Source organism: Lepisosteus platostomus, chromosome 7 (assembly GCF_059453375.1).
Source record: "Lepisosteus platostomus isolate fLepPlt1 chromosome 7, fLepPlt1.hap1, whole genome shotgun sequence".
Taxonomy (NCBI): Eukaryota; Metazoa; Chordata; class Actinopteri; order Semionotiformes; family Lepisosteidae; genus Lepisosteus; species Lepisosteus platostomus.
The window spans coordinates 48,459,114-48,483,100 of NC_142617.1; the positions used below are offsets into that span (position 1 = coordinate 48,459,114).

The 23,987-nt window shown below is 35.9% G+C and overlaps 1 protein-coding gene across 1 annotated transcript in view; it reads left to right on the plus strand.

Annotated features, from left to right (window-relative positions):
* unc13c (unc-13 homolog C (C. elegans)) overlaps positions 1–23,987 on the plus strand; it is a 141,785-nt gene that overhangs the window by 11,559 nt on the left and 106,239 nt on the right. Inside the window, exons 3-6 of the mRNA XM_088640914.1 lie at positions 7,982–8,004; positions 8,760–8,824; positions 13,859–13,937; positions 17,596–17,667. Of these exons, the coding sequence (XP_088497040.1) occupies positions 7,982–8,004; positions 8,760–8,824; positions 13,859–13,937; positions 17,596–17,667 (239 nt within the window). The remainder of the gene's footprint in view (positions 1–7,981; positions 8,005–8,759; positions 8,825–13,858; positions 13,938–17,595; positions 17,668–23,987) is intronic.

Below are 23,987 nucleotides of genomic sequence, written 5' to 3' on the forward strand. Positions count from 1 at the left end.
TTATACAGTGCCTTGAAAAAGTATTCACCCGCTTCCAATGATATCAATTCAAGTATACACTTTTAAAGTAAATATTTTAAATTGGAACTTAATTTGTCGTCCATTAAAGCATTCAGTTGTAGAATTCAGGTTTTGATTGAAAATAATTTACTTTAAAAATGTGTGCATACAGGACAGTTGTTCAACAAAATGGGATATCGTTGAAGGTGGTTAATACTTATGCATGACAATATATAGAGAGAAGGCATGTACAGTATATAAAATAATCACAACCTCAGATAAGAAATAGTTATAGTTAGGTTTGCTGTGTTTATGCTATAAGTGAACAATACCAGCTGTGTCCAAAGGTCACTCAGACACAAGCATGCAAACAGTATCGCATAGCCAGACGGAGGCTTTTTATATGATCATAGGGATGGTCGCCCACTGAATCTGTAAAGCAGCTCCTAGATCATCAATGTATATGATTAACATTGATGTAGTTGTTTACACAGGTCATCCGACAGATTAACTGGGATAAAATACAGAATAACAGGACATGTACAATAGATGGAACATCAACAGTTACCCGTGCCTTGCATGAGCAAGAATTATTGAGTAGAAAGATTAAAGGGAGTAATTTACCCCTTTACTGTCAAAATTAAATGAATAATAGTTTTCTGTTTCATCTTTTTTACATCACAAAGATAGTTGTTTTTGTCTTCTGTTACATAATGTGGCTCATTAAGCAGGGATTATAGCCCCTTACTGTATGTGTAATGATGACAGTGTATCACAGAAGCAGAGCTACACTAGGTAGAGGTTAAAATAATAATGGTAAATACAGTATAGTTTGTTTAACATTTCTTCAGGAAAATATGGGGTACTATGTTTGGTTAAGCATTTTTTTGGCTTGTGTTGCTTCATGCTTTTGTTCTCTAAAGTGATCAGTTTTAATATAAATGACTGGTGCTGCCTTGGTTACCAATCCTCTTCAATCAGTCATGTCTTAATGCTGTTTTTTTTTGGGGAAGATTGATTATATTCTGCCCTAACTTACTATTCCTCTCTTCTTCATCGTCTGAATTTCAGCGCCTTGATCTGATTGTTTAAGATCATACAGTACTTCCCTTTACAATTTAATTATTCAAGTAATTTGCAGTGGTAAACGTCTGCAATGAATCTTGAGAACAAGAAGATAGTTACTGGATGAAACTGACAAATGAAAAATCTCCCAAGGTATGACACTTTCTCCTGTATGTATAGAGATCAGGCCACTGCTAGGTGACTAGTTTACATTATCAAATTTAGAGAAAGAAAAAACTGGATTATTTATATATCAAAGAATAAGTTTGTTAGACAATACTGTTGAACACATTTCTCTACGCGGTGCTATCTGTCCTTCAGTCCTGCAGATTTTGTCATTTAGAGCTCCTGTATTCCTTAGTTACTTGTTTTCAGCAGTAACAATAGATGGTGATTTTTTCTACAGAGGTTGCAGGCAAAGAGGTCGCTTCGGTTGTGATATATCTCTGGTGATTAATGATGTGGGGCAAGAAACAAAAATTCAATATATTATACAATTTGTCATTTAACGGTATAATCTTTATAGTATAGATCACTAGAAAGCCAAATATTTTTTTCCCCACACCAGTAGCAAAATGTTATTTAATGGAAATTAAGAGAGAAAGTCGGAGCAACTTATTCACGCATTGAACTTCAAAGCAAGTCTTCTTTTCCCTTGGTTTTTATTCCATCATATTGCAGCTGTTTACTTGTTTCCTTCTATCCAATGCACTGCTGCTGTAATACAATGTAGTAACAAAACAGGCAATTGCTTATCTGAGTTTATTCTTGCTTCATTTGAATCACAGAGGCATTTCAAGTGCTGTAGACCACCAGTGAGTGTTAGTTTTAGTCCAATGGCAATTTTCAGTGCTGATATAGATAAATATATTCCTCAGGTCTGTAATGTAGTGTAATGTGCAGGTACATCTCTGCCTGATATTCCTGAAGTTCCTAAGATTTAAAAATTCAAATCAAGTCTTGGGGGGCACATTTCTATTCCTCCTGGAAATTTCACAATGAGGCAATTAAATAAAGATTATGATTTTATAATGAGTTAATGATTTTATTCTTGTCATACGTAAGAAATTATTTTACAGTTTGTTCTAAAATAACAAAGCTGTAAAAATTGACAAATATGCTGCTTCTGTGTCATCAATCACAGTCTCTTTTTATGATGCATTACGTTAAAAGCATTTGCATTCAGAGACAGATCCATCCAGATTAATTAGAAGCAGTAAACTTTAATGAAGCATTGATGTGCAAGTGCACATTGCCATGTTCAAAATGTCAGATGTCTAAGCTGTATAAGAGAGACCCACAATGGTAGTGAGATTTATTTTTTAATTATTTTCTTATTTAAGGAATTGATTTACTCAGGAAAAGCACAATGTGATTTTTTATATCAATTTTACTGCATACTAGTGCTACAAAGAGGAACAGTTTTTTAAAAGAAAAGAAAAACGAACATTTTATCATCTATTGCTGTTGTTTATTTCTGTTTATTCCTGTCCATCCTGCTCATTTCAGAGGCTTTGTAGCGGAACCTCAATGGGCTGATATTTCCTGCCAGGTCAGTATACACTTCAGTAGAACAGCTACTGGAGTGAGATGCTAATTCTCATTCCCAAGGGCATTTTCTAACCAGGTCAGCCTTGTTTAGAATATTCATTTTAGTATTGTAGTAAGCACTCTTGCTGTATTTCTTGCTGGTCCACTTTCTCCCTTCATCACTTGTTGTTCAGAGAAAATGTCAAAAGCGTTTGGACCAAATTTGAGTTCTGTTTGATCATTTCAATTGATGCATTAAATTAAAGATCCAAACAGTGCCCAGTGAACACAATGCACCACAATGTGCAAAAATTAAAAATGTTTTGATATTGCTTTGGATTTCTGGAAATGGAAAATATCTTATTTTTAACTGCTGATAAATATTTACAGTATATCTTGTTAGTCTTCATAGTGTAATATCCTGTACTGTACTTCATGAATCTGGAGTCATGTTCTGTATGCCTCCTGTTCTTATTGTTCTTAATTGGAGATCAGTGTCAGGAGTGTTCTATGCCAAATGGGTTTGCAAAGATGTGCCCCTCACTTGTGGAGAGTGGTACCCTTTAAATACTCAATATTTGTACAGTTTAATTATCCCTAGGGCTGTTTAATCCACCTCATTAAGAATAGTTTATGAGATCCCACAAGCACACTTTCTGGTTCATTGCATATTCCCGTACTCTGCTGTTCTCCTGTGGCCAGATAATTCTCTCCTTCCAGTCCTTCTTCTACTTTGTCACTTGTTTGCACAAGCAGTCCCAAACCTATTGAGCTGGTAGGCTTCCATAGTTGCTGTTTGGTCCACAGTATGGGTTTCCTCTGGGTGATCCGGTTTCCTTACACAGTCCAAATATATACTGGAGGGTTTATTGGTCCTGGTGTGAGTGTGTGTGCGTGTAGTCAGTGTGTGCCCTGTGATGGACTGGCCTCCCATCCAGGGTGTATCTCGCCTTGCGCCCATTGCTTGCTGGGATTAGCTACCCAAACCTTGTATTGGATAGAGCAGTTGGAAAATGGATGTGTGGAATCTACAGTACTATATTACATAAAAATTGCACATGCTTGTTCTTTGTCCTAATATCAGTGTTTAAAGACATGTATTGCATAATGCAGTCAATTAAAACAATGACTTGGACAGAACTATTTAATAGCTTTAAAGTTGGGAATAGATGCTATACAGTAGCTGTGATCGTGTCTTGTGGATTCCTGTTGTGCTGAGCAGCTCAGTATTTCAGGTACATGTCAAAGAACCATTCCTTTCTAAATATAATTTCCATTTATACCAATCAAATTTTAAATAAGTGTATAAACAATAGTTTAACAATAGTGTTGTCTATAGTCCTTCACACAAGCGAGTCTGATGAAGATATTTATTTTTCAATGCAGATGAACAGATAATGTTAAATGGTATCTGCTGTAATGATACATTTTATTGTTACAAAAATCAATCAAAATCATGTAGTCAGAATGCTATGATTATTGTGTCTCCACTGCCAACACACACTATCTGTCTAAAATGTGTTCTGTAAATGTCTATCGAATGCAAGCTTGACCATCTCTATTTCGACTGAATTTTATTTTTGCTGTTGTTGATTTACATCCTTCTCATTAATATTGACTGTTGTTATATTGAATATTGTTAAATTACAATATCACTATCAAACCTCCATATCAATTTTTGTAGATTTACCTCCTTGTATGAATTTCCTACAGTATATGTAGATCTAGGCAAAAATATTTTCATGTCAGTTGACCCAGTGAATATAATGAATATTTTGCAGATATAGTATTAATGGTCATAAGTTCAACTGAGGGGGAATTACTAAGAGATAAACTTCAATTTTCATACTTTCTATTCTTAATTATACAGTTCACACATCCACTTTGATCAGGAGTAGTGAATGAGATTTCTCCAATTTCTAAATCTATCCAGTCTTTCTCCTTCAGAGTCAGCTGTGCTAGAGGTGTCTATCTCACTGTTTGTGCGAAACAATGCACTTCAGCACATGGTAAGAGGAAATCTCCTTGCATTTGTGGCTTTCTGTTTGCTACTAATTAGGACCTTTTTTCTTGTAAAAATAAATTAGGCAATTAAGGAAGATTCATTTTTGCAGGCTGTTAATACTGCCGTTATATTCCTATTATTGCCAAAAATAAATATTACTCACTTTGTGTGAGCTATCATCCCATTTCACTTATTATCTCTGATGACAAACTATACACTTAAGTGTTGTTGTTCTATCAGGAGGATTACATGTCCAAATTAGTTCAACACAATTAAGCACATATCATCAAAGTGCATCTGGCCTCTGATCACTTTCACCATCTTCTCAACATTATACCTCCAACTGTAGTCAAAGTCTCATTCTGTGTTCTCCAAAAGAAGTCTTTTGATTGTCTGAAGTGGGAATATTTATGACTGGTCATGATTATATGGTTTTAGGATTATTTAAGCATTCATTTATGACATTGATGTTTGCTATTTCTAGGTTGCCCAGTGTCACCTACGTGGTTTGTCTTGTCTTTAAAAAATCTATTGCACAGGTTCTTTATCAGTCTATTAGTTATATTTACATTCCTGTTAATAATACTCAACATAGTATATAGCTCCATGTCATTCAATTCAAAATACTTTCTTCATCTTCAAGGGGCTTGGAAATATGCAGTATGTACAGTAGATAATATCTCCCACTCCCTGTTGCACATCCTATATTTAATCGTTTCAGTGATTTATATGAGAATAAAATTAATATGTTTAATTAAAATGGTCTAAGTTTGCATTACATCCATTAAATTTTACATTTGAAAATGTAGGTCTGGTCAAATAATTCAGGTATATACTTTTTTTACATGTCATAGCAATAAACAACTTTCATTATATTTTAAACTGATATATGCTGACTCAACAGATAAACTAATTTCCCCTATTCTCTTCAATCTCACATCTTCATAATAAAAATGATTGATTATACCTCCAACTGTATGGGTGTAACAGGTGTGAGCTCACACCTGAAGAAGGCTCCACGGCCGAAACGTGTTTTCTTTCTTCCTTTTTCAGCATGGAATAAACCTATTACATGTTCTTTTTTAAGAATGATTGACTTTGTCTGCTCCAGGACTAGTAATTGCAATATGAGCTTCCAGGCTCTTCTTTCTGTCTATACTTGTCTCTCCATTTCTCAGTGTGTGCCTGAGGGAAGAGTTTGTCACTGCATAATCTGTTTGACCCCACTGACAAAACAGAGGTGTTGGCTGCTATAGTTTGTTATTATTTATTGCAGGACTTCATATTATCTAGAACAGGGACTAAAATGTCACAGATTATGCCATTTTCTGCGACAATATAAAGTAAAGTAGCTTGAAGCGGATCATTTCACGGTTAGGATTTCTGGAGACACAGAGTGTATCTGAGACTTTGTAAACAGTTTCATTGAAAATTGTCTCCTAGGCCCCTGTGTAAGCTATGTCCAGGAGAAGCTGTGAGGACCATTTAACACATGCTTAAGGACTGGCCAGAGGCATTTAAAATCTGGAAACAGGTGTTGTTTTCGTAATAATTTAATTGAGGTTTTTCCTTATTCATCCTTGGTTGTTTTACTATGTATACGATGGTAATTTTGGATTCTCATAGTGGCAGAAACAAATCTGTTTGGCTTGGTTTGATTGCAGCTAAGAAGTTGCTGGCAATACCTTGGAAGATTCCACACTCCCTGTCTTGGTTTCACTGGATCCTGGTCTTTCTTGCTAACATTTCTGTGGAATTGTCGACTGCTAGGGCCAATGGTGCCAGTGAAGGCAATACAATTCTAGTACTTTTTAAACCTTAAAATATAATGTATAGAATTTTCCTTCTGTACTAAAATGGCTTAGATGGAGCTAGAATGCATCTTCTCATCTCTGTCAGAACTGATACATGGTTTTTCGTGACTATATTAAACCTTAATGCTTGATTATGGTCCTACATGAGCTTATTACTGACTTTTATTTAGAATCTTAGTCTCCCATTAAGTTGTCTTTTTCACAAGAGTGTCCTGAAAGGATAGCACAGTGCATGTCTACAAGCAAAACATTTCACTGGAAGAACAGATACTGGGGTTTCCAGCTATAACTATTTTCTGTTTTTTGTTGTATTAATATAATACTACAGAAAATCTGACTTTGTAAAGTTAAGGAATTGTACTTCGCTTTTTGTGATTGGTTTCTATGCTGTATTGTGTCTTGTATCGAAACAAAATTTAGAAAATGTGGTAACTCACAAAGATTGAGCAGTTCTGGAGTTAACTGTTAATAGCTCAAGCAGACAGCTGTTAAGAGCAGTTTATGCTTTTAAGTTCACTAGAAAGACACTGAAAGTGAATCTGTCCATCTTAGGAGAAAGAGCTAGTTTCCAATAGGATATTAACACAGTCAACAGTAAATAGTAAAGGTTATTGAGGTAGCAGAGATAAAATAAGATCAGGGTTGGATTAATTTTCACATGCTGCGAGTTAAGGAAATAGGAAGAGCACAATATGCCACTCCTGTATCCTTACTGGGGAGGGGCAGAAATGGGGACTCACTCATCCACCTGGTGTATTGGCAGTGCTGGTATACTGTAAAAGCTCAGCCAAGTTCAAGATTCGTTCTAGAATATACAGTAAATATGATGGTTCCTGTATTCAAAGTAAGCATTGTGAATATATGGCCTTCTGATGTGAAATAGACTGCAAAAGCCATAAAGACAAAGATATTTATGACATGTTTAAAGTGATAGATTGATTAAGATGACTTAGTATTAATATAAATCCTAGTTTTGGATCAGCAGTATAGAAATATAAATTGTAGACTTTTTAATCCTTTTTAACACTAGATTTGGTCTTCTGATTATAGCATGATATAATGCAGTCTTGAGTGATTGTTTCCTTTGTTTTGAGGTAATCAGTGTCTAGAAAGGTAAAATGTAATTCAGCCAAGATAAATGTAATTTGTGAAACCCTCTAATCATCTTGTTTTTTACATGCCTTCAAATTATTATTCTCTACCTTGCAGCAAATTTGGTGCAGTGTAAATAAGCATCGTGGAAAACTTGTGTTTTTTTATACAGCAGCTCTGAAGTCTGAAGTGTTTTATAAGACATTTAAATATGTAGTCACCTAGAGTAACTTTATAGAGTACTTGGGTTTTTTTTAGCTTAAGCAGTATTCCAATAGAAAGGCACAAGATATATTCCTTTCTATATCTACATAGGCCATGTGATTTAATAGCTAGGGATTACCATAGTTTTTTTAAAAGACGGTTTTAAAAGTTACTCCATGTGCATCAGGGTCTGCCTTGTATCGTTTAACATCCTATTCTTGAAGCAGCTCCTTTCTAACATTGTGTCCCCCTCTCCTTGGTTCTCTTTCAGATAGCAGTTCTGTGGATGCACAGGTTTTAAATTGCTGTTACTCATCTTTCATTTAGGCTCATGTGTTTTTTTTCTGTTACCATTTTTGTCAGTGTGTTGTGTGTGACCATTTCATACACTCATCAGAAAGTGTTGCATGTCTCTTGATGTTTCTTTATGAATCTGTTTTTTGGAACATCTTAACATACGATGCATTTGTAAACAGGACAAATCCAACAATCTGTGAATTAATTCTGACATAAAATACCATTTTCAAGCTACTGTACATGGGCTGGTTCAATAAAAAGTGATATAACATTTGTGTTCCAGTAAAACCTTGCTTTACGTACTGTAGTTTCAGCTTTCTGACTGTGCTCTGAATTATTACAATGTTAAACTGTATTTCAAAATTGTATTTATATAAAGTCATACAGTATGTGCTATGTTTAAGAAATCAAGATTATACAGAATTGTCTCTGCAAAGGACTGAAGTATTTTATGCTGTCTTTCACTGAATGGATATATCACTTTTTTATCAGAACACATTGTTCATGTTCAGAATACGTATCATATGTATGTGGTACAATATTTGTAAAACATAAGCAGTCCTTAATTCCCTTGTGGGAAACTGTGGAAATACTGCCTGCTGTGTTATTAACTTAAAAATAAAATTAGTCATTTCCCCTAGTTTGCCCATAGTGAATGTCAGGCCCAAGAAGTACCTGAATAATGTTTTAAGATGTGACCTATAAATATGTGAAGAATAGTATTAAAGTAACATTTTATTATCTCTTTGAAGGCCCGGCTAGCACACGGCAATGCTTTGGATGCATCAAAACTTTATGGGCTTCAGGCTTCTGGAGGGTAAGTTGCATATTTATTGAAATATCTATGGTAAGCAAAAATGTGGTAGTTTTGCAAGTTATTGCAAAACTGAAAAAAAAATGGAAAAACAGAAATCCCATGTACAGTAACTGTCTATTACATTCTGGTGTCCTCACTAAGATCTACTTTAATGTGTCTGTTGTAGACATTTTGTTACTTCCTACGGAAGACTCATATTTGTAGCCTATTTGTACATGTAACGTAAAGGAAAGGGGCATAGGATAAACATTTATAATATGTATGTGAGGCTGCATTTCTATGTAGATAATTGCAGATAATCTAATGATGCTTCTGTGGTATTCATAGTGTTGTACAGGGAGTCTTCACTCTGAGAGGTGAATACATAGTAATGCTGATAAAACTTAGTTCTGTGGTAGAAAGAGATATTGCATGAAGAATACATTGTATTGTAAAACAAAAAGGTATAGTACAGTATATCTACTATCATTGTTATAGCTCCAGGAAAGGGGGCTGTAAACATCTGTTCCTCAAGCATTTATACTCATGTTGTTATTCATAAGAAGAGATATTGGTTTATTGTGATCCAGCGGTTCCTCTAGTGTCTGTCAAATGCTCAGGGAGCCCTTTGACAACAACCTGCTCTCGAATAAAGTGCCGCGTTTTTGTAGTAGCTCTGATGGCTTATTTATTAATTTTATATAATACTGCTTGGGAGGCATTTGGAAGAATTGCAAAAAGAATAAAATTCTTTACTTTAGATGCTATAAAAACAGTATACCCTATGGACATTTTAAAGGTTGAGGTGTTTTTAAATTAACCATAATTAACTTTATTTTTAAACTGTTCTTTTAGAGTCTCTATGATCTGTTCCGTATGATATTAAATGCAAAAGTATAAAATTAAATATTACAGAAAAAAAATTCTAATAATAATCAAAATGTATCTGGTTAAATGAACTGGCATGGATAATTCATTTCATATTTAAAGCAGATGATTTGGAAGCAGCTGCTAGGAACTGTAGATTTCCTTTTTATGATTCTTGAGCCAACTGCTCCATTAATCTGACCTTTTGTAGAGTCCATTGCTGGGGAGCAGATTGTCAATTAAAGACACCGCTCTTCAGAAATCTGAGTTTTTTTCTGTACCACCCTAGAACCCTAGACATAAACCTTCAACATCATATCCTCCAGATATTGTACAGCTTCAGTAACTCTGATATTTTCAGTTGTTTCAGTAACATATTTAATTATATTTATCTAATAATTATAAACTTTATCAGAAATGACTGATTCATGAATGTAATTCAATAAAAAATGATGCATCATACAGTAGTTTCCTAAATTAACATTTACGAAAATCCCAAAGATATCTGCAGTCCAGTATATTCTTTTAAAATGGATTGCTATAATGCAGCTTTGATTCTTGTTCTTATGGATTTCTGATGCAGATCAAATTAAATAAATCACAATGTACTGTTTTCCATTGCTACTGATTGTCCAGTTAAAGCTGCTTACATTTATTCTGCAGAAACATGATAAAATGTTGATGGTGGTATGGGCAGCTACAGTACCTAAAAATTCTGGTTTCATCCTAAATTCCAAATGCTGTCTAGGTGTATTATTAGGTTGTCTTCAGCCCATGTTTAGCTTAGTTTTATACCTCAGTTCCCCATATGGTGCATACAGCATGAACATTTTGTTAGGTAAGCAATTACTTCAGTCATTGTAATAAAGCTCACTGAATTAAATTTGTGTTTGAACAACAAATGTTTAGCCACAATGTAACAGTAAAGTCAGGTGCATAATCTTTAGTGAGAAATAGGATTTGAATTTGTTTAGTTCTGTGTTTCACATGATCTGGTACTAGAACATTTATTTCATTTCAATCTGTATAAATTTAAATGTCACTGTTAGATGACCCCTAAAACAAGACTTATTCTTGTTTTTTACACGGCTACACCACCTTGCAATTATAAAGTGAGCTAGGCTCCTTATTAACTTGCCAAGAGTTCTTTTCTTCGCCCAGAACCACCAGTGCATCCATACCAGACAATTACCATAGATGATATTCCATTTATTTCAGTCTATTATTCCACCCATTACACATAAAACAGTTAATTCACCAAATGCTCTTATTGACACACCAGTAGAAAGAAACCCCATGGAACCCAATGAAACCCCATGGAACGGTTAGTCCCACAGAATTATTTTCTGGAACCAGCTCTGGTAAGTGACCTGTGACACCAATGAACAGTGTAGTCCTTCAGTGGCGCTTAGACAGCTTCTCCTCTCCTGGCTTTCCCAAACAACATAGTTCTCTCAAGTTCCCCCTCCCCACCTTCATTTCCCCTCAGTCCAATAGCAGGTGGTGAGGGGGTGAGATGAGGGCGGAGACTTTCTCAGCTGTTCCCTGGTGTCTGCATCCTCTCCTGGGACCACCTGCTGCAGTCTGTTCCACAAAACTCTTCTTCCAAAAAAGATTCACTTTCTGTTCTGACTGGAACTTTTTAATCCCTTTGAAACACAAGGGCTCCTTTCGTCTTCCCCCGGGGTAATGTTTCATTGATCGATCAGTTCCTGTTCTCAGGCCTTACTCTCAAAGACAGGCCCAGTCAAACCAGTTTGCCAACCTAGTTTATGTTTCAAGAGGGCCTTTGATCAGTGCAATAACTCCAGGATTAGAGCATCAAATAGAATCGACACCAAGGTGTCACTGGCCCATCAAGGCAATTCACATCCGTACAGCCTTCCACACCTGGTTTCCAATACCCAAACTTTCCAATCTGTGACATAAACTGACAACAGGAATAGTAAAACATATTGTGTTTGTCTTTTACTAAGGAAATTAAAACGTGACTTTCTTCAGCAGAATTAAATCTAAATTTATTGCCGGCTTTTTCACAGAAATAAAAAGGTTTAGGGAATAGGTGTGTGTTTTGGCAATACTCTATGTATATCATGGGAAATGAAGAACAATAGCAGGTTTTTAATATGGATTTACACCTTACACCTCTGGATAGTGCTGAAACAGCTTTGCGGAAAATATACAGCTTCTAGGCAGATGAATGAGAAAGACAACTACCATGACAGGTGGTTTTATTTTGTCTCTTGAGCTGTTTCAGACATGATTGTAGCAATTTCATAAGAGGCACAAAGCCTTGAGATAATTTATATTTTTTATTATACAGTATTTTTAATTTTCTAAAATTACATACTTTTATAAAATTATAAACAAACATATTCAGGTAATTAACAAATGTGCTGTTCAGTATGTTTCAGAATTCCACTCATTATGATTTAAAACAAATGTGTTTTCAGTCTTTCAGAAATGCTTGTAGAGGTACTTTGTAAATGCCACTGGTATTATTAAATTGCGCTGCTTTTAAGAATTGTTTTTTTCTGTAATGTTAATGAATGTATGGATGTTTGTGAAAGGTTTGCAGCATGTACATGCAAGATAAGCATACAGTGCTTTGTTGCTGACATTGCTATTAATAAAGATTTATTGTGTTTACCACTGATATAAACTTTAAGCAGTCACTTAAGATGAAGTAGACAAGACAAAAAGCAGTTCATTATTTTTGTTTTGCCCTCCCAATTAAGAATAGCCACGAGCTTTATACCCAGTAACCGCACACAGGGAAGAATGAGCAAGCAGGGGGAACATACAGTAGCTGCAGCAAATGGAGGAGAGACATGTCCCTTATCGACTGTTCTGCATGCCTGTAAGCCTCCATGTGGTCACAGGGGGCGCTATGTTGCTGAGAGCGAAGAGAGAATTCTGGCGGATTAATCCCACCTTTCTCTCAGTGGTGTTTAACCAATTGTGCACCATCACTGGGTGAATCCCAGTCACAGTCAGCTAGTGATATAATCCATATTTGAATCATAGAGCTCAGGCTGTGCTGGTGTAAGCACACTGAGCCACTTTGGAGGTCTCTGATATGACTGTTTTTCATGGAATGGATGTAATTGGTCATTTGCTGTGCAAAAACGTGATGTTACAAAAATGTAACAGTTAGGAAAAACAGTAAGGAACAAAAAATCTGTGATTTATGTACCCAAAGAGTACCCAAAGGTTGGTCATTAAAGGTACCGCTGGCGGTTCCCAACTCGATTAAGGTGACAGTTGTAGATGCTGCATCTTTTGGATAAAGTATTAAACCAAGGACCGGGGCACATTGTGGATATTACAGATCCTGAGAGTGTGAGTGTCACAGGTACATCCGATTGATTGATTATAAAGTATGGTGAACATGGATCTGCCTCTGAACCCAAAACGCATACAGTACTGTGTATCACTTAGTATCATTAGGATACATCAGTGCATTGGACTTTAAATTCAACAAATAAGATCTGTCTTCCTCTATAGCATAATGGCAATACTTATACTATTGTATAGATGTAGGCTGTTGTTCATTTCCTTTTATATTTCCATTTTGCCTCTTGAGGAAGAAAAACAACATGTACTTTAATATGCTGTCATGAAATAATGATGTCGGACATTAGAAAATTAAATGTTGTTTGGAAATTTAATACAAGAGAATGAGATCATAGAAAAAGACTTTCCTTGTGGCTAGGGTTTAGCCAGAGCCTTATCTTTTATAAACTATTTAGCAGAAGTGACCAAGCTAGTGAATATTCCACTCAACCCAGGCGATCTCAGCTTGGCCTCTACAGACACCTGCTCATTAGGATTTACTGTGGCGCAATGGGAAAATGAGCTCAGAATACTTCCGCCTCCGGATAGTACCTGATAGGAGGCTGCTAATTCCCGCTGACTGGCAAAAATACTCTGTTTTATCTTGGCAGGATTGAAACTGGGGAAATCCCTAAAGCATCCCTCACCTGGCACATTATTCAGTATGCTATCCAGGGATTTTGAGAGGAAATGTCAACTACTAGATAGCAAACTAATTGAAAGTTAAAGAAAATGTTCCCAAGTTTTTTTTTTCTAACCCATTAAATCAAACTAAAAATACCTGTTTAGTTTTGAAATCTCCCATCCTATGTGGATTTATGGAGATCTTACACTAAATCATTCTCTTCCTAGGCCTGGCAGTATTCTTTATGGTATTGACAGTATGCCAGATTTACGGCGAAAGAGGACGATGCCAATTGTTCGAGACCTGGTGAGTTATCCTCTTCAATGAGAATGTTCTGATTTATTTTTAAATTGACCTCCCCTATGTGTATATACTGTACTGTAAAACATATGGGATTTTAATCTTGCCTGCAACAAATCTCTATGTTTCTCTATAAGATCAGTCTAACAAAACTAAATTCCCTTTTCATTTTCAATCACCGTAACCAAATAACATACATAACATAGTACATTGGATAATTATGGTGCCCTAGAAAGCACATGGGGAATTAATTATTACTGGAACATTATACCATGGATAGGCTGCAATAGAATGCAGTTCCTTTGTACAGCATGCTGTACTGACACCATAATAAATTCACTGTAGCAGAACTGAATTTATTTTTTTTTGTTCAGTTCTAGTCAATGGGACATTCACACATTTAAATGAGTTACTACAATTACCTGAGTTCAATTTGGGTAGAAAGTGTCTACTGTATATACGGTATGTCTATTAAAGCTGCTGGTGATAACATGATAACAGCGGAGAGCAGCCAAACAGCACAGGGTTTGTATGACTTAAACTGGACTTAAAGTGATAGCTCTTATTGTCTCTGTGAAAAGAGTTACTGTCACTATAAAAACGAATTCTGCAGTTTTTGTTATAAATGTCACCTCTGTGCCCACAGCTTATTTGTGCATACAGGTTATTCTTTATTATTTTCAAGATCATTTCAAGCTTATTGTGTTGTAAATGTATATGTGGTTAACAGGGTACCAATTAGTAGTTTAGAAAAGCTACATGCTTGTAAACCTGATAAATGCAGATAAATGTACTGTGCAGTAGCTCTGTCATTATAATTCCAAAATTTGTCATTTTAACATAAAGCTTCTTAAATTACTACAACTTAATATTAAAATATGAATTATTTCATTTTCAATTAAAATATCAAAACATATATATCCATCATATAATATTGTATTACTTATTGACTTACAGTAGTTCATAAATCACTTAAATGCTGTATCTTCATATACAGTAGTGTACATACGGTATAAACTGATTGTTGATTAATGCTTACACCATACTCAGAAATCTGTATAAGGGCAAAAGTTGACGCTGTATTTGTCCATATCTCTCATGAAATTAAAAACGAACATTTCCTGGTAAGTATGTGTTGTTGTTTTTTCCTTTTTCGTTTTTGCGGATGTGTTCATCATTTGAACATACCCATGCCTACTATGGGTGATATTTTTCAGTGAGTTGTCAGGGTTCCAATCCTCCCGCAGTTTGGTCTTTTTCTCTGCTCAGTAGGATTTTTACGAGTGAAGCTTGAAATTTTGACAACTCAGCCCAAAAATATATACGAGGACTTCATTGAATTTTGAGTAAGAGTGCCCAGGCTTCTAAACCATATAAAGGTGATGCGAAAGTAAGCCTTTTACACCCCAGATGAAGTCATTACCTATAATGGGTTAGATCTGGAAATGTTTGTTTATCTGTTCGAAGTTTTCTGAGAATGTGGCAATTGGCAGAACAGTTGCTTCTTTGCAGTGACCATTGATATAAAAACTGGAGTTAAACTGATGGGGGGTGAGGGTGGGGTGAGGGGTGCAAAAATCTATACAAACAATTCATTAGACTTGATTATCTATTAAAATGCAGGTTCTTGAACTTTGAATCCAAATGATACTTGACTTCAGCCTGAGCCTGTAATGTCTGCACCCACCTCAATATATCTTATGCATGTTCAGTAACTGTACATTAATGCTCTTCAGTTCATAAAGAGTTCACTTTTCCACCACATACATTCTGTCCATTAGATTAATACAGCTTCCCATGGAACTTTACCATAATTTGGCTGTTAGATAAGGAAGTAAAGTAAGGAAACATTTAATATTGTCAGCTGTCAATGTCTGCATTCAATTCAGTCCAGTCCACTGATGTGCAACAGTTTTTTTTTCTCACCACTTGGGCAGACAGATTAAAATGTGCACTTAATAATATGACATAGCAATGTGGTACTTGCTGCTCAAGAACTAACATTTTATTTTACCAGTGCAGTACAGACAGCAGAAATATTAGAAATTTATCACGTACTATAAAAATGGCAAAGCATGAACTGACATTTTCTTGTGCATGCATAAATAATTGTTAATTGACTGTTTCTCAGATGAGTAAATAGCAGTTCCATGCCCTTCACTCAGCTCCTTTCCTGAGAAATGATCATGTTTCCTGCATGGCATCAAAATTACCTCTGCACTAAATACTCATAAGCTCTGTGTCCGCTAGATTAATTACTGTAATTCTGGCCTTTGTTAATTTTCTGACCTTAATGAAATTATTTAATTCTGTATTTTCCTTTCACCATGCTGCTGGATACCATAGGCTTTGGTGAGTATCTTTTCCCTGTTAAATTAATATATTAGAGCATATTTCTTTTTATGCAATCTCATTTGTTATATTTCTCTATAGCCCATTTTGTAAGAAATACTGTGGCAGTAACACTCATCCCTTTGACATCTAAATGCTCCCCTAAAATTCATATCTCAGAATGTAAGTGAAATTCTCTACCTTGAATAAGAAAAAAAAAGACTGAAATCAAATAAAATGAAATTCTGCAGGGCTAAGCTGATTTTTGGTCTTTATAGAATATTAGTCTCGGCTGTCAATTTGTTTCTTAAATAAATTTAAAATGTTCTCGGGACATTTCAAGGTTCTGCCCTGCTCTGGTAACAGAATTATACTTTTATAGGGGAATAATGACCTTAACAGACACCTGGGGTTAGTGGTTTGGAAGCTTGAAATAATCATGGACACAGTGTTCACAATGCAGGCTGTTATTTGCGTATTTTCTGTTTTTAACTGCTGTATTGACTTTAGTTAATTGAACCATTCCTTAAAGAATCCAAGATACATTAAACCATATACTGTACATGTGTGAAATGGTACATCTTAATAATTTTTTCTATGATTTGCAGCTTTACAGACTCTCCTACAGTATGTCCTAAAACCTGTCTTGACTCCTAGGAGAGCTACTGTATAATGTAGTTGCAGCCCTTTAGAAAAGGGTAAAGTAAACTGACCAGAAAAAGGAAATTGAGTTAAATGTTTTTAAACAACAGAGATATTAACACATCCACGTAACATCCAAATCATAACCAAATGTATTTGGGGTACTATATTGTTTTGCGAGTTTTGACAACCTCAAAGTTGGTACATATGTAGTATTAATATAAGAGCATTCTACTGTTCAAAAGGCAGTAAATAGCACTGTATGTTTTGTTTTCAAGAGATTCAAGAGATTTTAATTCTAGCTACACTCAGGCTAACATAACTAGTTGTTTGTGTGGTATTACTGTACACCCCCCTATTGTAGGTGACTTCCAACCATTTTTACCATCACCTTTAATAATAGCATACATTCAGTCTGAGTCAGGTTTGCTTTATATTACTTTGTATTGGACATCACAGGACTGCATCTGCCGTGCACCAATACTTGCTTCAATTACTCATTTGACCACACACAGTTTTCTTTAAAAGCAAACTTAAAAATACTCAACCTGCTACCTTCATCAAATCTGTGAAATGATAAAAAAAACAATTAAAATAAGAATTTCTGTAATGTCAGTTCTCCATAATTGTTCTTGGAGTGCTTTCACAGTTCTGTTTGGGTAGTGAATAAGGACTGTTTATCTGTTTACAGACTTTGGCTGCTCGAAAGGCAGGCGTATCATTTGCCCTTGTGACCAGATCTACCTTAAACAATGAAGACCTGGTGAGTGTTTATGCATTATATACTGTACCATTCCAATATGAATCACCCACAAATCAGCAAGTTTATTGCTAACAGGAAGCAACACTGTGTAACTAATGAAATGTTCTACGCATAAATGCATACTAGAGACTGCTATTGTATGGGTGAAAAAAATTAAAAATAAGACAAATTCAAAGTGACTGATGTTAAACCCATAGCCTGAGACTGAAAGTATCTTATGTGATATGTATACGGTAAAATACAAGTGCACTATACAACATACATGTATAAACTGAGTGGGGAACCATTTCTTCAGTACTGATTGAACGCATTAACAAGGTATAGCCTAAATATACTGTAAATGGTCAAACTAAGCTGGTAAAATGGTTAAACTGGTAAAACTGTGCGATTCGTATATTAATTATTGTATCACATGATGTATTACGTATTAGCCATATAGCCCTTTGTTTTAAAAGCTGGAAGCAATAGTTGTCAGCTGATATCTGTTATCATCTAATTTGTTTCCTATGCTTTTCAGTTTTGTTTAGCGTTTTTTTTACTTGGTTTAATCTCAGCCTGAATACATTTTTCTTTATGTTATATGTACAGTATACAGGCTTAGAGTGTAGTAATAAATTTCAGGAAGCTAAAGGCCTTAATCAATGAAGTGTGTCTTCCTGTTCTATGTCCTCCAGAAGAACTTGCCTTAATTAATTCTAATCCCCTTTCCCAATCTTAATAAAATACAGAGTTTAATGAATTACAGATAACCCCATAATACATTTTTTAGAACAAGATGTTCTGAGGCTCTTTCAATGAAGGAAACCCTGTCTTTTCTAACAAGAAACAGTATATGGCAAGCTAACGTGATATTTGTATTTTTTTAGTTTTAAGCTTGTATTTTATCTGCTCTTACCCACTGATTTGTTGTGTGTACATGAAATCCCTACACGAAGAGCCATTCTCTTGTTGAAGATTAAGTTTGTAGAAAAAATAAAAACTGAGAAATTCTCATTGTATTTTTGTGCTTGTTTGTCTGGAATGCTTGAGCCCTCAATCTGTATTTCCATCTGATGCAATACTACTGTAGCTCCCTTTGCTTGTCTATAATGCTTGTGCTAGCGTTTGCAGGATTAAAGCAAAGCAGAGTGGACCATATTAATGGATTATATAAAAAATAAATTATATACTGTAGCTTGCCCTCTTTTGCTGGAAAACATACTTTTGTTGCTGTTGCAGTCTTTGATTTTATTTTTTGTGGTTGTTAGTGATATGTAGTATCAATTAGTTGATACTTCATTTAGTTAATTAGTTAATGGAGAGGCTTTAAACTGTAGATGCAGTACATATATGGAGGTATTGAAGTTGATGGTACTTAAAAAAACAAGGTCCTAAACAAGCAAAGATGTTGGCAGATCTTGTAGCCAGTATGGATGATGATGGCACTCTATTACAATTTGAAGTAGCATTTAAATGTGACTTTAGGACAACCAGATGTCAACATGTTATTCACTGCATTATGTACAGAACACAGCATCCCTGCAAGGAATTCCTATCCAACATGTTCAAACAAATTGAGCCATATGTTAAATATGTTTATAGTTTAGAGTGACATATCCACATTGAGCCCAATGTGAGCCACAGTAATCTCCCATAGAAAAAAAGATCACATAATTAATGAGGAAAACTAAGTACAGGAATATCAGTGTTGGCAAGATACTGTAAGTAGATCATAAGCGCTCAAGATTTACAGTAGATATACTGTACCTGTGCTTTCTGATATGCTAAGTACTGTATGCTGTCCAAAATGCAATTTTCAGTGTTATCTACAGTGCCTTGCGAAAGTATTCGGCCCCCTTGAACTTTTCAACCTTTTGCCACATTTCAGGCTTCAAACATAAAGATATAAATTTTTTATTTTATGTGAAGAATCACCAACAAGTGGGACACAATTGTGAAGTGGAACGAAATCTATTGGATTTTTGAAACTTTTTTAACTAATAAAAAAATGAAAAGTGGGGCGTGCAAAATTATTCGGCCCCCTTGCGTTAATACTTTGCAGAGCCACCTTTTGCTGCGATTACAGCTGCAAGTTGCTTGGGGTATGTCTCTATCAGTTTTGCACATCGAGAGACTGAAATTCTTGCCCATTCTTCCTTGCAAAACAGCTCGAGCTCAGTGAGGTTGGATGGAGAGCGTTTGTGAACAGCAGTTTTCAGCTCTTTCCACAGATTCTCGATTGGATTCAGGTCTGGACTTTGACTTGGCCATTCAAACACCTGGATACGTTTATTTGTGAACCATTCCTTTGTAGATTTTGCTGTATGTTTGGGATCATTGTCTTGTTGGAAGATAAATCTCCGTCCCAGTTTCAGGTCTTTTGCAGACTCCAACAGGTTTTCATCCAGAATGGTCCTGTATTTGGCTGCATCCATCTTCCCCTCAATTTTAACCATCTTCCCTGTCCCTGCTGAAGAAAAGCAGGCCCAAACCATGATGCTGCCACCACCATGTTTGACAGTGGGGATGGTGTGTTGAGGGTGATGAGCTGTGTTGCTTTTACGCCAAACATATCGTTTTGCATTGTGGCCAAAAAGTTCGATTTTGGTTTCATCTGACCAGAGCACCTTCTTCCACATGTTTGGGGTGTCTCCCAGGTGGCTTGTGGCAAACTTTAGATGAGACTTTTTATGGATATCTTTGAGAAATGGCTTTCTTCTTGCCACTCTTCCATAAAGGCCAGATTTGTGCAGTGTAAGACTAATTGTTGTCCTATGGACAGACTCTCCCACCTCAGCTGTAGTTCTCTGCAGTTCATCCAGAGTGATCATGGGCATCTTGGCTGCATCTCTGATCAGTCTTCTCCTTGTCTGAGCTGAAAGTTTAGAGGGACGGCCAGGTCTTGGTAGATTTGCAGTGGTCTGATACTCCTTCCATTTCAAGATGATCGCTTGCACAGTGCTCCTTGGGATGTTTGAAGCTTGGGAAATCTTTTTGTATCCAAATCCGGCTTTAAACTTCTCCACAACAGTATTACGGACCTGCCTGGTGTGTTCCTTGGTCTTCATGATGCTCTCTGCGCTTTCAACAGAACCTTGAGACTATCACAGAGCAGGTGCATTTATACAGAGACTTGATTACACACAGGTGGATTCTATTTATCACCATCAGTCATTTAGGACAACATTGGATCATTCAGAGATCCTCGCTGAACTTCTGGAGTGAGTTTGCTGCACTGAAAGTAAAGGGGCCGAATAATTTTGCACGCCCCACTTTTCATTTTTTTATTAGTTAAAAAAGTTTCAAAAATCCAATAGATTTCGTTCCACTTCACAATTGTGTCCCACTTGTTGGTGATTCTTCACATAAAATAAAAAATTTATATCTTTATGTTTGAAGCCTGAAATGTGGCAAAAGGTTGAAAAGTTCAAGGGGGCCGAATACTTTCGCAAGGCACTGTAAGTCAATTTGACAAATTATAATTTAACATGTCATTCTGAGATTGCTTATAAATAGTATTAGTTTATTTTCGCAATATTAATACTGGTACAGCTGTACAACTGGATTCTGTAGTGTATACAGTATGTGTATAATCTTTGCAGTAAAAGACTAGTTAACAATGAATTCACCTCTTGTGTACTTGTGTACTGTACACCTGTCGTGGATTATCCTCAGCTTGTATTATTTTTCTTCAACCTTTAATATACAATTTATGCTCCTTAGTAACAGGAAAGTCTGCTTTGATTTTTTTTGATGTATCTAGTTCTGTTTGTTGAAAGGCATCATATAATCCTCATTGTTATTGCCACAATAAAAAAAAATCTTAAGCTTCTACAAGGCACTGGTGTTTTATCACCCTCACTAAATTGTGATTAAGTACATTTCGTTGTCCATACTGAATTCTAAATGTTTTTATTGTCTTGGTCCACGAAGAAGCACGACTACCGAGACAACTGTGTTATAGGTGTGTATTACAACACCTAATAGTACAACTATAGAAAAAAATGTTTACATTCAATTACTAAAATAAAGATTATACTCATACCGAGTCCTAAACCCTTACTCAAAGTCCGCACTTCTGTGACGTAGCGCAAGTGTGGACTCCAAGCGCGCGAATATTAAAAAGTTTTTAAAAAGAAAACCAGCACTCGCTGGTTACAAGGCTTAGGGTCAAAATGCTGTCAGTGGTTGATTCTTTTTTTCCCAGTAGCTAACTGCATGCCGGCATATATATATACTGTATATATTTTTAAGATTGTTTCATTCTCCGCTCGCAGTTTGATGAAATTGAATTTCATCTCATCTGTCCTTGCACAGAAGTAATGAAACATCGTGTTAACTCATTTTGAGCAGGCTCGACTCAAAACTGTCGAAGTAAACTATAGAAAACTATCTGTTTATTTAAAGGTTTGTACTACTAAATGCATTTCATGTCGTCTGTCCCAGTACAACCGCGACAGCAGGAGGAACATAACGTGTTCATTCACGTTCATTCAAAGTAAACTAAACAAGGTAAACTTGGCAATACCTCAAGCTTTGTACTATTAAATACATGTGCTATTAAATATTCCGTGTACAAAATACACGGCAGGTAAATGAATATTCACCAGTCAAAACGAGGTGACGAAATAAAAGCTTTATGTCAAAACTTCGTACCAAACATACAGTACATACAGTATGAATCTAAAATATTACGAGTTTTAAAACTTTAAGAAAGTTAAATTTTACTAATACCGTACTTGAATATTTTATTCTCCATGGCGACTTCTCTCCGATTTGATAAGCTAGAACATGAAACGTCACAACTCCGCGAGGAACTCGGGGGTAATTCCCTTCAGCTAAGTCTGCCCCGATGCGGACCTCAGAGAGGGCCGTATGAAGGGTGCATTGGGGGCTCTCGGAGCACCCTTGTGAACACGAATTTAGAAATGGGACACCCTTGCAGACTTGAGCGAGAACGCGCATATGAAGGGAGCATACCGCAAGTGTGCATATTGGTACACGGCCATGGTTTCACTGTATTTTTGGTATCCATCAGTTTTTGTAAGTACAGCAGATCAGTCATTTATGTATGAGGTACAGGACACGACTCTCTGACACTTACTTCAGTTGTTAAGAATAAAATCCGTAACTGGAACTGAAGCTGTCAAGCCACCTGGGGAAAATGTACCAGGTTCTGTACTGCGCCCTTGTCTCGCTTAATGTTTTTTATTAGTTTTAAATAAAAACATTTCCCTCGTGGCCTTGTGCTCTATTGACAGAGCTTGCAAATTTAACTAAATGTAATTTGTGAAAATGCCAGTTTCTCTCACAACGCAATGGAAGCTTTTATTTACACATGTTTTTGTCTAGGATACAATATGTTCGTGTTGGGGGCAGTAAACAAAAAATAATTATGTCTGTATTGATATTTTACAGTTCATTTTCAGATTAAATATTGATGAACTTCACTGGATATGTGCAGATCAGATTTGGCAGCTGCATGATTACCGTTATTGTTTCGTTTTCTGGTAAATGTTAGATGTGACCTGAAAATGTTCTAGGTATGAAAGGTTTTTCTTTTGTCTGACTGTGTAGGGAGTTGAAATATGCTGCAGCCTCTTGAGAGTTTGTGTTAGCCTTCACTTCTTACTGCAGATACAAAATGGCTCAGTTCCCTTTAATCTGTTGGAGAGAGCTCCTCACTGGGGCAATTTGCTGAACTATGAAGTTAGCGGATAACACATTGACATCTGGTTTGTCTAAATTCCCTTGGATTAAGAAGGAAGTCATTTTAAATCTTTGTGCTTATTGGGTGATTCATTCAATTATGTCACTGGCTGCACTGTAACAATTTGGCAGTGGATCGGATGCCTTCTGCCTCTCTGAAGCATTTGCTGTTTGTGTTTTTATTTACTAACAAGAAACAAATCACACCCCCACAAGCATTAATCTACACAAAGTGCAGTCCCACATCTACTGGTGCCTGTAAAGACTTTGTATATTACTTTACAAGGCATGATAACAGAGAGCAGTTTATAACATTAATATATTCTGGTAATACTATTTATAAATCTTATGATAAATGCTGTATACTTATTTACAGTGCCACTATGTTCCACTAAGTGTTTCACCAATGGCTCGTGTTATTCTTTGGTTTTACTATATATCTGTTTATATACTGTATGCTCTGTCAATGAGACTCCTCTTCATATTTGCCCTAAGGAAACTTAGGCTATAGAGGGTTTTATTTTAGTGTTCACTAGAGTGAATTGAACGTAGTGAGTTGACACTTGGCTGTGCTGATGAAAACAAAGGCAGACACATGAGGCTCAAACGTACTGTATTTCACACACTCTGGT